At 41.5% G+C, this 13,261-nt stretch overlaps 1 protein-coding gene and 1 long non-coding RNA gene across 8 annotated transcripts in view; one reads left to right on the top strand and one right to left on the bottom strand.

Annotated features, from left to right (window-relative positions):
• Positions 1-10,490, bottom strand: part of Smg7 (SMG7 nonsense mediated mRNA decay factor) — a 77,245-nt gene extending 66,755 nt beyond the window's left edge. For all 7 annotated transcript variants that reach the window (XM_071600233.1, XM_071600237.1, XM_071600236.1 and 4 more), the window contains exon 1: positions 10,153-10,490. In XM_071600233.1, the coding sequence (XP_071456334.1) occupies positions 10,153-10,181 (29 nt within the window). In that variant the 5' untranslated portion in view covers positions 10,182-10,490. The remainder of the gene's footprint in view (positions 1-10,152) is intronic.
• A 459-nt stretch (positions 10,491-10,949) lies between these two features.
• On the top strand, positions 10,950-12,015 carry LOC117794801 (uncharacterized). Its single transcript, XR_004618672.2, has 2 exons — positions 10,950-11,109; positions 11,541-12,015. It is a non-coding gene; the product is annotated as an uncharacterized lncRNA (long non-coding RNA).
• The last annotated feature ends 1,246 nt before the right edge of the window (positions 12,016-13,261 follow it).

Below are 13,261 nucleotides of genomic sequence, written 5' to 3' on the forward strand. Positions count from 1 at the left end.
TTTTGTGTCTCCCAAATCTAATAGGAATTTGTACAACAAACACCAGCCATTACAACATAAATTGCCCCCTTAAGATTACGGGGGTGGGGTGGGGGGGGTGGAATATAGCTCAGTTGGCAGAGTGCCTCCCATGCACAAGGTCCTGGGTTCAATCCCTAGCAACACACACACACACACACACACACAAATATTAATGACGAGGTTCAATGAAAGAGAATCTTGGACTCCCTAGGAAACTCACAATGAAATGAAGACTAATCAAAATCCCTTCAATTTTAATTTACAATATATAATCTGACCACTAAACTCATTTGATCATATATATATATATACACATATGTACATATATATGTAATATATATATTTAGTTGTAGTTGGACACAGTACCTTTATTTTTTTTATTTATTTATTTTTATGTAGTGCTGAGGATCTAACCCAGCGCCTCGCACGTGCTAGGCTAGCGCTCTACCGCTGAGCCACAACCCCAGCCTCTCATGTGATATTCACTTCAACCAATCTCTCAGTCATTCCCAACATCAAACTTTTTTTTTTTGGTACTGGCAACTGAACCCAGAGGCACTTAACACTGAGCTATAATCCCAGCCCTTTTTATTTGAGACAGGGTCTCACTGAGTTGCTGAGGCTGGCCTGGGTTCAACCCCTAGCAACCCTCCTGCGACCCCCCCCCCCAAAAAGAAGAAATTATAAGTACTAAATGACTAAAAGACTGAAAATGTTTTAGTATTCAAAGCATGGAGAAACACCAAAATAGGTAAGAGAATCTTCAAGTGTGTTAAGAAACTAATAGAAGATGGCACTATCTACAAGGGAAACAGCATAAGAGATACTTAAGCAGGAATAGACATCATGTCTAGAAGACAATGAGGAAATTACTCATTAGTCTATGGCAGGTGGTTCCTATCAAAGAGTAAAAAGGTACCAAATGGCAGAAGTAAGTGAGAGTAAATTTCTGGATAGCCAACAATGCCAGGTTAAGGAATTTAAGGAAGGGAAAGCCACATACAAATAATTTCCCAGGAATATTAAGATAGAAGTAATGTGAAAGATTAATTTGCAGTGGAAAAGGTGATGGGAAGTCCAAAGGAGAACCAGAATTTACTAAATACACACAATCAGTTACTGGGAAAACTCAAAGATGACTGCAAGGATTTAAACCTGGACTGGGGTCAGGAAGGAAGAGTACTGCAGCACCAATGAGGAAAAAGAGAAAACACCAGGAAGAGGATAAGAGAAAAGGAAAGATTAAGAGTTTACTTTTATGACTGCTGAATTTGATGTGACACAGTAAGACTTCTAAACTGAGGAATGACCAGAAGGCAGAGGTGCAAAATGATAAGACTGGTCAGTGCCAGAGGATAATTTTCAGGTGTTATTCACAGCTAAAATTTATACAGTATTGACAATTTGCCAGAACCATTCTAATCACTTCACATACTAACTTATTTGAGCTTTGTAATTATTATTATCCCAAATTTACATATGGGGAAACTGAGGCACAGAAAGTCTAAAGAGTTTGCCCAAGGTAACTCAGCTAGTAAATGACAGAGATATGATTTAGATCCAGGCAATTCTACCCCAGAAACTCCGTTTTTAAAGCACTATAATCAACTGTACTCTTTGCATTATTTTATGTTTTTGCCTATATCATTATATTGTTTATAACTATGAATGGCAGGGATGATATCTCAGACTAATTTGTCTTCCCAGAACCTAGCACAACGATTTATACTCAGTAGATACTTGACAGATGTTAAATAATGATGATGAAATGATAGCAAAAATCCTGTGAGTGGATGTGATATCAGAAAAAGTAATGCCAGGAGAGGAACAAGAATGGGGCATGCCTTTCTTTTTGCCACTAGTGGGGTGAGGTAGGCCAGGAAAACTAAACTGGGCAGGTAATCAGATTTGTTACTGAAAGCAACTGAGTTCAAGAACTTCCTGTAGGTTCCCTACATACATATCATAGCTAGTATAAACTATATGCTAACTGGTACTTCTTGTGAGCTTAGTAAAAACTACTTGAAGACAAATTATTTTTATTCCCAGGGACCTAGATACAGCTTACCCAAAGTGAATGTTTACTGGTGGGATGGATAGATAAATAGATACATAAAAGAGGGACAGAAGCCCAGTGCAGTGGTGCACGCCTTTAATCCCAATGGCTCAGGAGGCTGAGGCAGGAGGACTGCAAGTTCAAAGACAGCCTCAGCAAAAGCAAGATACTAAGCAACTCAGTGAGACCCTGTCTCTAAATAAAATACAAAACAGGGCAGGGGATGTGGCTCAATGGTCAAGTAAAAAAAAAAAAAAAAAGAGGGAGAGAGGGACAGAGTATCACAGACAGGAAGACAAAAGCATGAGTATGAAAGAGAAAGGAAATTATCAGTGGATTAATTTGGCAGATCTTTGGCATCTGTGAAAATGTCAACTCCAATGAAGTACTAAAGAAAAATACCTGGATGGTAATAAAAGGAAGAAAAAAAAAACACTACTGTAGGACAAACTTGAAATGTTGAGCCATAAAGCAAAGATAAGGAATGACCAGAAAAATCAGACCAGAATAGGACTTTTAAGGGAAAACTGAGGTTGGTTCACAGAAGAGAAGACTAGTAAAGAAAAGAATAACTTAAAAGATTAAAAGAAGACAGCAACACAATTGAAATAGGTTCTAGAGAATTAGTGTACATTTAAAATCACAATTTTTTAAAGAAGAAGATTTTGCAGGAACCCTACCTGACCAAATTGCTTTTCCTTTTTAATTTTTTTTTGAGGCCTTTACCAGTCACCAAATCTTCAGAACTACTACTTTCACATTTCTACTTCTCTGTCCACAAACCTATCTTAGAAAAATCTAGAAAAGCTTAGTCAAAATACTAATGTCATGTATTAAATGATAAATAAATTTTTTAAAAAATAATTGGAATAAAGGAGATGTCCTTCCTCCCTGAAATGACAATTTGTCCCAATATCCACTTTAAAACTTCCATCCTTCTTTCAATACTTAGATCAAATCTCACCTCCTCCAAGATACCCTCTCCTCACCTTACCTCTACCTCTGTTGGAATATAACATCTTTCCCAAATTCACACAGTACCTTTGTTTCTCTATCACAGCACTTAATGGTGTACCAGCTGCTGTTGTTACTTAAATGTCTTTTTCCAGTATCTTTGAATTGGCCATAGGCAAAACCCCTATAATTGTGTTCTACACATTAGTGTTCAATAATTGCCAGCAAAATAAAACTGGGCAGATAAGATTAAAAGATTAAAAAAGAAAAAACCGAATATGTACAAGCATTTTGGATAAAGTATGAACATGGTAACTAGCCCACTACTACCTAAGAGAAAAATGATCAGTAAAATTTAAGAAATAATCCATGGCTTAGAGAAAGAGAACACAAGAAAATAGACCCATACATGTTATGAGCTACAGTTAGGTTCCGCAATGTCGTCTCATCCCGTCCCCTCCCATCCCGTCCCGTCCCCCCCCCCCCAAAGGCCCATGAGTTAAAGGCTTGGCTTGGTCTCTAGGGTGGCACAACTACAAGATTGTGGAATCTTTAAGAGAGGGGAATGGGAAAGGCTCGTGGGAGCCTTAAAAAAAAAAAACCTCATGGGAGGTTTTAGGTCATTGGGGGTATGCCCTCAAAAGAGGCTGGGACAGAAGTGTCATGCTCTCTTTGCTTCTGGGCTGCCATGAGGTGAACAGCTAGTTCCACCACAAATTCTCTGCCATGATGTACTTGCCTCACCACAGGCCCAAGAGTAACAGGGACAAACACATGGACTGAAACCTCCAAAACTGTGAGCAAACAAATTCTTTTTGTAAATTGATAATCTCAGGTTATTTGTTATAGTGATAGAAAGCTGACAGACACTATGCATACATGATACATCTTTCCCATATATATTTTCTAAATCAATGGTTGTCAGTTGAGTGTGAACATCTAGCACACCTGGGGAAACATCTGGCAGTGTGTGGAAATATTTTGTCACAAATGGGGAAGAACGAAACTAGCAATCTTAAAGTTAAAGCCAAGGAGGCTGCTAACATTCTAAAATGCACAGGACACAATGAAGAACAATCTAGCCCAAACTGTCACTAAGTACCAAGGTTGAGAAACCCTGTTCTCAATGAAGCCAACAAGAAAAAGATCCAAAGTTGCTAGTCTACCTGAGATTCCTAAAGTTTTCTTGAACAATTAGTTGTCACTTTCTCTTTTCACTGACTAAAAATTGGGTCCAACCAAGAGAGAGTAAAAACAACTTTCCTAAACAGCTTCAATTACATGTTAATAAGAAAAGAAGTGGTTACAAGTTCTCACTTACCACGTAACATATTTGCCAAGACTTTTCCTCTAACTGCTGATTAGTCCTTCTTAGTTACAATATCCCAGATCACTGATAAGTTTATGCAAAACAATACAACAAACTAAATGTAAATATAGTTCGACTGCAAAACTTATATGGCAATATGTGACAACCAACTGCCAACATATCTACATACAGATGAACAATCCACTATCTGTAAGACTTATGCTTAATAATTTATTCTCTGAACAAGAAGACGGGTTAAATTAACCCATCTAAACTTTCAGGCACCCATTCATGTGCCTAATAACAAATATCTGAAAATTTATCCAGAGTTAGGGATGTCATTGGAAACCAACAATTTTACTACAGTATAAAACAAACTATCCCTTTTAAAGTCTGAACCACTCTCCACCCTAAAACTGCCTCCTGAGAAACTTGCTATACTGGTGGTTCCAGATCTTACTATAACATACTCATTAAAAACAACAACAAAAAGCTCAACAATTGCTTCCTCTATCACAAAGGTAGACAACAGCAGCTGTTAGCACAGAAATGAAACATAGGCTAAGGCAGAAAGTATATATTTTGAATCCATCTGAAACTACAAGGGAAGCAGAAATCAATTGCTAAAATAATTTAACCAGTCAATAGCCAAACAGGTTATGTACCAGTATAACAAAGTATAATTCTCAAGAGGCTGTCATTTATTTCAAATAATTGCCTGCTACTTTATCCAGCTTCATCCCAAGATTTACAATGATTTACAATGACACATTTAAAAAAATTTTTTTAGTTGTAGATGGATACAACATCTTTATTTTATTTCTTTTTTTTTATATGGTGTTGAGGATTAACCTAGCACCTAACACGCGCTAGGCTAGCACTCTATACCACTGAGCTACAACCCCAGCCCTTTAACTACACATTTTATCTTACAACACAATGGATATTTTCACTACTATTTAAATGAAAACCATTTTTCTGCAATGTCAGAAGACAATTCTGTGGCTGTTACATTATTTCTACCTCTGGTAACAAAGTTTCTGAAAGAAGTGTGCCCCCAGAATACTCCTTATTCTCTATAGAGGTATCATAGCAAAAAAAAAAAATCCTAATAAAATGGAAAATTTTTGGACTTTTCTTGTAAAAAAGTCTAATACCAAGGATCAGCTAAGGGTTTACTGAAACACCCACAGTACAGGAAGAAATTAAAACCAAAAACAGTGAAGAAGCAAAGGATAAAAGTTGGAGAGAATACAGACTATGAACAGTGTCTCCCATAACAGCAACAGATGTCATTTGGTGGCACCTGTGCCACCTTTTTTATAATAGGATTTGACCTGTTTGACTGGTATTCCCTATGGCTATGATTATTCTACTTTCTCATCTTCCAAAACAACTCTGATGATGTCTTCTCTACTGGTAGTTTAATACTTCTCCTACCCTAGTTTTCTGACCCTGTTGTTAATCCATATTTCTACTCTTCCAAAACACCACTCTTTTGAAGTATATTATACCTCATCTAAGATCTCATCTATAGCCTATTCTCACTCTCCCCCCTCCCCTACCAAAGCAACTATATTCAACTCACACTTTTCCTTTTACTGCACCTAAGTGTTAATCTTTCATTTTATCATAAATCAAATTTTTAAAATCCAATTTTTCTTCAAATTTAGTGGTAAATTCCCAATGCTCTTCAGCCTAGAACCTCCATATTTAAGTTCAATCCTCACTTTTGTAAAATTTAAGAAAGTATTTTAATTTGGATAGGAGTCATGTTAATTTACTATTAGGAAAAAATGACATCTCCCTTCTAACAACAACAGCAAAGAAAAAACCCACAAAACATCCCCTTTCCTATAAAGAGATTCTGCCTCTCATCTGTTATATTTCTACAACTTGAGACTAATTCAGTCCCCTTGATATTGAATTCCCCTTTTCTTGTTCTTACTGAGGTTTCTTACCTCATATCCTCATTTCTTACTCTTCTGAAACTGCCACATTGTTCCCTTGTTTCCCACCATGCCACCATTTCAATGCTGGACACCCTGGCCCTTTTTTCCTGAGAAATTAAAATTCAGCTAAGAGAAAACTAATTTTCATTTACATGAGAAAAGATCTGTAGCAATGTATTTTAAAAACTGCTCAGTCATGGTCTTCTACCACCAATAAAGGTAGACAATAAACTCTTCCTAGTGTCAAGGTCACAAATAACTGCTACACTCGCAACCACACTCATTCAGAAATACCCAGCAGCCTCCCTGAGTTTCTATAAAAACCAACAGTTCTATTTCAAAGAGAGTGAACATAATGCTTCCTTGAAGATATTCTCCAGTCTCACCACAGCAGCTTTTAAATGGAATGAATAATTATCTAAAGGAGAAAGAAGGAAACTGAGGCTAGTGAAGTCCTTCTTCATTACCACATCCCCGCCTCCAAGACACACACACCTTTCAGTCCCTGGCTCCTATGAATCCTAACACTTGCTTTATTTACCTGGGAAAAACTGACAATAATGGGACAAGATTAGCTCTGGGGTGGGCTGTGGCTATGGCTCAGTGGTAGACCACCTGCCTCATACATGTGAGGCACAGGATTCAATCCCCAGCCACCACATATAAGTAAATAAAATTAAGTCATTGTGTTCATCTACAAAAAAAAAAAAAAAAAAAAAAAAAAAAAAATATATATATATATATATATATATATATATATATATATATATATTTTTTTTTTTTTTTAAATTGGCTCTGGGGAATCTTAAAGGGACACCAGCTCCTATGAATCCCCCTTTTTGCTTATTTGACTTTTGGCTAGAAGAATGTAGCTTATTTAAACATTATGTTCATTCTTTTTCTTTTCTCCTTTCTTCAAAGAACTAAATTCATCACAAGTTGTCTACCATGAATTCCACAACCCAAGGATAAGTTCTTCTGATTGTGCTGATTTATAAAATAGAAGAGACACTGCACAGAACACACACTGCTCTTCCCATTCTAAGTACACCCCACTTCATCACACTTTTCTAATCTTACTGCTAAGACCTTATTTTGGAACTTAAGAGTCCACTATCCTAGTACAGAGTAATTTTTCTAATAGATAGCTATGAACATGTGGATTCCCTTCTAACAAATAATCTCAGACTCTCTGTCTACCAATTTTAACTATAAACTACAGATCATAATATTTGACATCCTCTTAAATATGGTCACCTTATTAAATAGACTTTCACTGAACACATTGAATATATAAAATAGTACATCCCAATTTTTGCTTCTTTGCACTTGTAACTACCTTATATTGTTCTGTTCATGTTTACTGTCCTTCTACTAGACTAAACCCTTCCATGTTTACCCTTGTGTTTACCAGTGTACCTTCCACATCTAGAACATAGGAAGCTCTCAATACATATTTGTGACCAGACATGCAGCACAGTACAGCTGACTTGAAGTCAGAAGACCTACATTTGAACTACAGTTTCGGCATACAAGCTATACAATTCTCAACCATTTTCACTTCAACCATTTCATACTTTAAATAAGTATGTAGCTTATTTAAACATTATGTTCATTCTTTTTCTTTTCTCCTTTCTTCAAAGAACTAAATTCATCACAAGTTGTCTACCATGAATTCCACAACCCAAGGATAAGTTCTTCTGATTGTGCTGATTTACAAAATAAATCACTTTCCTAATCTGAAAAAGGAAGGGGTCAAACTTGATAAAACTCTATGTAAGCTTTTCCAACTGAAAACACCCCTACATTCTAGTTTAACTGAACAGCGCTCGCTCTCTCTCTCTCTCTCTCTCTCTCTCTCTCTCTCTCCTATTTAAATATCTTGTTCATGTTCACTGCATTTGGAAACTCCTTAATCCACACCTGTCAGAATACTGTTCATCCTTAAAGTTCATTATAAGCGCTATTTTCCTCTTAAAGCCTAACAAACTATAAGCCTGTAAAAGGAGGGTGGAGTTCTAACTTTCTATTCTTAGCAGCTGGTACACTGCCTCTCATATAGGTGACCAACTAAACAACTGATGAATCATGAGTATATGAATGAGTGAATGAATATAGACAGCTTTTCCTGATTCCTCCAACTGCTCAGATAGGTAATCTCCTGCCTTTGGACTCATAACATTTGGTATCTTTCAGGGTACTGTGCTATTATTAATTTACTTGCCTAATAGATATTAAAATGCAAATTCCTTAAGATTAAGAACTGTCATGTTTTCCATATCCCTCTTCAGTACCTACCATTGCTCTTTGCCACAACTGTACTTTTTAAATTTATCTGATACATTAAACAATAAAGGGATAATAGAGAAATTGCCTCAATATACAGAAATCATTCCAAGTGTCCCATGGTCATTGAGCATGTAAGCTGCTTTATACAAAGGCATTCAAGCATAGTTCAAAGATCTCATCATTCTCTCCTTTCCATTCTGTGCTTAATAATGCTAATTTCAAAGTAGAACAGCCACCCTTTGTATCACCTACCACCCTTTCTTACAATATATATAGGGGTCCACAATCAATAATTTCACTTCACTAAACAGCTAGACTGACTTTTCTGCTAATTTCAGACTTCCATCCCATCCAATTCCCTCCTCCACAAGGTATGAAACCACTTTTTAAAAACATCTTCCTATAACGCCTTTCTTAGTTCTGCTCCTGCAAGACAAAAAGGACCAGTTTTAAGATCTTCCCCTTTTCTAAGCAGTAGCAAAGCAACACACAAATTAACCTAAGCTTATTTTTTATGTACCATCAAGATTTTTGACCCTCTTTAGCTCTACCTCCAAGTTCTTATTCAGCTTCCTTTCTCGCTTCATGATAGCTGAGGTCTTTATATTCAACATGCTCTCTGCTATCAGGTACTAAGTTCCATTGTATCTGTATCTTCTCCTTCTTGAAATGTTCATCAATAGCTGCCATCCACCCACCCCAGACACACATCTCTCTCTTCTCTTCTCTCTCTCTCACTCTCTCTCTCTCTCACACACACACACACACACACACACACACACACACACACACAATCCATGCGTCACTGTATCTCGGACATACAAGTTCCTTACACCACACTTAATGAATGCACACGACTCTCAGAATGGTATCTTCCAACTACACTGATTCCAACCCAGTTTCTTCTAGGGAACACAAGCTTGTTCATAGAGAGTGCCTCCCTCTCCTCACTTCCCCATTCATTCCCCGTCTTCATATTCCCCCAACCTGGTCAACTAACTACAGATGAAATTAATTCTCACTACTCCCAGCCCGCGAATGAAGAACGAGCTCTAGTTTCCTGCCGTCTACCCCCCTCCGGTCTGCCCTCCCCCCCAGCACCCCAGGTGTGCCGACTTCCACCCAGTCCTCTCCGCATGCATCCCTCCAACCAATCCCACACCGCACCACGTTTCCCCTGCCACAGGGATCGGACTCCTCCACACCCACCTCCACCTGGGGTCGCAGATGCCTTCCCAGGCGTCTCTCCCCACCACTCGCCGGCGAGCCCCAGACCCCGGGCGCGCGCGAACACATATTCTCACGCTTCCCCAACCTCCCTCCTCGCACCGGGAGCGGCCGGCTTCGCTGGAGCTCAGCCTGGCCGGCAGGAGCTCGGCACCCTTGCAGGCATGTGGGTGCCCGCTCCGCCCCCTCCCGCAGATCCCCTCGGAGCCCCCGCCTCCCAGCCGGGGAAGAGGAGGACGCAGCAACTCCCCCACCACCCCGGACATACCACCTCTGTGTCTGTTGCCTCTTGCCCTAACCCTCCGCCTGTTCCCACCACGTCCTGGGCAGGCCTGGGCACTCACCGGAGATACTGCGCGCTCTGCAGGCTCATCCTCCGCCGCCGCGTCTTCCCGCGAAGCCTCCGTGGGTCTCTCAAGCTCCTCGGAGCGGCCCCGCGGCACCGCGGGTGCTGGCGGCCGCCGCCATCTTCCTCTCCTCCGGCTCCTCCTCACTCGGCGCGGGGGGAGGGGGGGAGGGTGAGTGAGGCGAGGGGGAGGGAGCGGGGAAGGCTGCTCTAGCTGCTGCTCTTGGCCCGTGGGGCGCAGGGACACTCCGACCCGGGAGGGGGAAAGGGGAGGGAGAAGGAAGGGGGCGGGGGAGAAAGGAGGGAGAAACAGAGGAAGGAAGTGGGGCTTCTCTCGCGAGATTTCAACAGCGCTGGTCCTTCAGGGTGACTTCCGTCTTTCTGTACCGCTCCCTCTTGGGAACCACAAGGCGCCTTTACGGCTGCTGCGGGATCTGCTGGTGGCGCTTGGCGGCTTCCTGCGGATCCACCCCTCTTCTCCCGCGCGAGGAGGCAACCCCAGCCTCACCAGGAACATCGAGCCCAAATCGACCGGGAGTTACACTCAAAGTCTTCCCCCCGTCTTTCCACTCCACCCGATTTCTCTCTTCCTTTTTCCACTCCTCCACTCTTCCCCGCCGGAAACGCCGCTCCTTCCTCCTACAGTTCCGCCCGCCAATCCCTCGATTCTTGTCTTCCCTCGCGCACGACTGACGCGAAGGCCTCCTTCTTCTCTGCTGCCCCTCCCCATGCAAACTGGGAGACTTTTGGAGGAGGTAGGGTGGAAGAGAAAGGAAACCAACCGGATTGGATAAGCAGCTGTCATGGCAACTGGAGGCTGTGGTTGTATCGTCATAGTAACCGGAGTGTGCGGACAGGGTGACCCTCCCCTTGGCGAAAGGATTCCCGGGAAACCGCCCAGGATTCCCCCTTGACTTCCCTTCCATCCCCAGGCCACCCTGGCGTGGGAATCGAGGTAGTTTTCCCGGGCAGTGAAGTCTGTTTCCTCCTCCCTTCCCTCCTCCCTTAGCAATTGTGGGGAGACCCCGAGGCATTCACCGTGGGCATTTCCACCCGGTTGCGGGCGGGAACCACCTTCATAGTTTCCTCTCTGAGCCGAGCGTGGAGTGGGCCCGGCCTGCGAAGAAGATGCAGGGCCTGAAGGCTGGCGGGTGGTGGGCTGGAGCGGGCAGAGCGAAAGCGAGGCTGCGACGCCGGGCTGCGCGGTAGGGCGAGGGGTTTCCCCACAACTGCCTCGGGCTCAGGGAGGCGGGATCCCGCCTGGACGGGGTCCCTGAGGGAGGAGAGCGGCACACGACAATAGCGATCCCTCTCCCGCCGACCAGCACATCCGAGTTTTCCTGCCAGCAGACCCCTTCCCGAAATCCCCTCCGCCCCACCCCACAGGACACCGTCGGCGACTGAGCGTCTGACAGCCTGCGGGACTAGACCGGCGAAGGTGGAAACACGTCCTAGAAAGCTGACAAGTGGTACTCAAGCATTTGAAATCCAGGACGGTCGGAGGGGCTTATTACTGCCCTCCCTCTTAGAAGGGTTCCCAGTAAGGATCCCGGCTTGATTATTAAAGGCCGCTTTTCAAGTACCCTCCTCCCAGGAGTCTCAGTATTTTAGAACTTGACACCCTGTAATTTGGGGATCAGAGAGAAAATATTGACTAAACTAGTGTTGGCACGAAGGTCCAATGAAAGGAGTCTAGGAAAAGAATTTTCCATTCTTATGAACAACTCTTTTTGAATGTCTTATGTGCATTTTGTGTCAGGTACAGGGCTAAAACGCAGTCAATGTATTGTAGAGTGTATGAGAATTGCTGGAGAAGTCGTCATGCTGACAGCTTGAATAAATTGACGTTTTCCAAATTTCATTTTCAGTTCATCTTGTGGAGTCATGTAAGCAGGTATCCCAAAATACTTGAGAGTAAATAATGGTACGCAACCTTTAGAAACGCACCCCTCACTGGATAGTTAAAACCAGGATTTGAATGCGCAGTTTTTGGTTTGATTTGAGTATCAGATTCCTGCCATCTTTCCAAGCTAGCTGAAGGGGCACTTTGAAATCCTTCCCTGGGACCGCACCCACTAAAAGACGGGACCAATGTTTATTTGGAACTTCATGTTTAAGTTTGGGGGAAAGAAAAGTACAGCCGACTTTGAAATAAATCCCAAGGACAGGTTGTCATTAACGAAATAGAAAAGGAAAGTACTGCCTAATTTGAAATAAATCCCAAGGACAGATTGTCACTAAGGAAACAAAGTGACCTGTGCCCCTCGTGCTGCAAACAAGCGCCTGGTATGATGCGCGATGACGCGCGGTGATTGCGGCAGTACTTTGCCCCCAATCTTCCCTCTGACACCAAGGCGCCGCCCACTCCTGGGAAAGAGAGCCACCTAGTGAGAGATTGGCACATCTCCGATGTAGCATCTTGCTTTTCCTTCAGTCGTGAGAGCCCAAAAATGAAGATTGCTACTACCTAGTTTGTTTCCTTGAGTTTATGAGTTAGATTCCCACAGAATGAAGCTTTTATGTTTGTGTAAAATAATTACTCCCTTGCTATTATATCTCACGTCTGGGGCACGTAACGCCAGTGAACAGTATATGAGCAGATCTGGTACACTTACGATATAAAATTTATGAAAATATTACTACTGTTATTAAATATTTTGGAAACAAAATGGAATCAGAAAGATGAACCCTTTTGTAATAGTCTGCTGATTGATGTTCAATAAGCATTTACTGAGCACTTACATTTCAGGGACTGTCCAGGTTATTATGAATACTATGATGAAAGAAATATGTTCCCCAGTCCTGGAAGAATTCATCTTCTGGTAGAGACATTGTACTAGAGAAATGACTAGGAGGTAAAATAATGGGTGTAGTAATTGAGGTAAGAACAAAATAAGAACACTGATGAGGTCGGAAATAATAAACTAAGACTTTTACAGGTTTTGTTAATGCTTTACAATATCCCTACACACTAGATAGAACAATAGTAACATCACATTTATGCTAATCTTTTTTAAAAAACATTTTTTTTTTTAATTTTTGGAAGTAGTTGGAACCAATACCTTTATTTTATTTATTTTTATGTGGTGCTGAGGATTGAACCCAGG

The sequence above is a fragment of the Marmota flaviventris genome, chromosome 12, assembly GCF_047511675.1.
Source record: "Marmota flaviventris isolate mMarFla1 chromosome 12, mMarFla1.hap1, whole genome shotgun sequence".
Taxonomy (NCBI): Eukaryota; Metazoa; Chordata; class Mammalia; order Rodentia; family Sciuridae; genus Marmota; species Marmota flaviventris.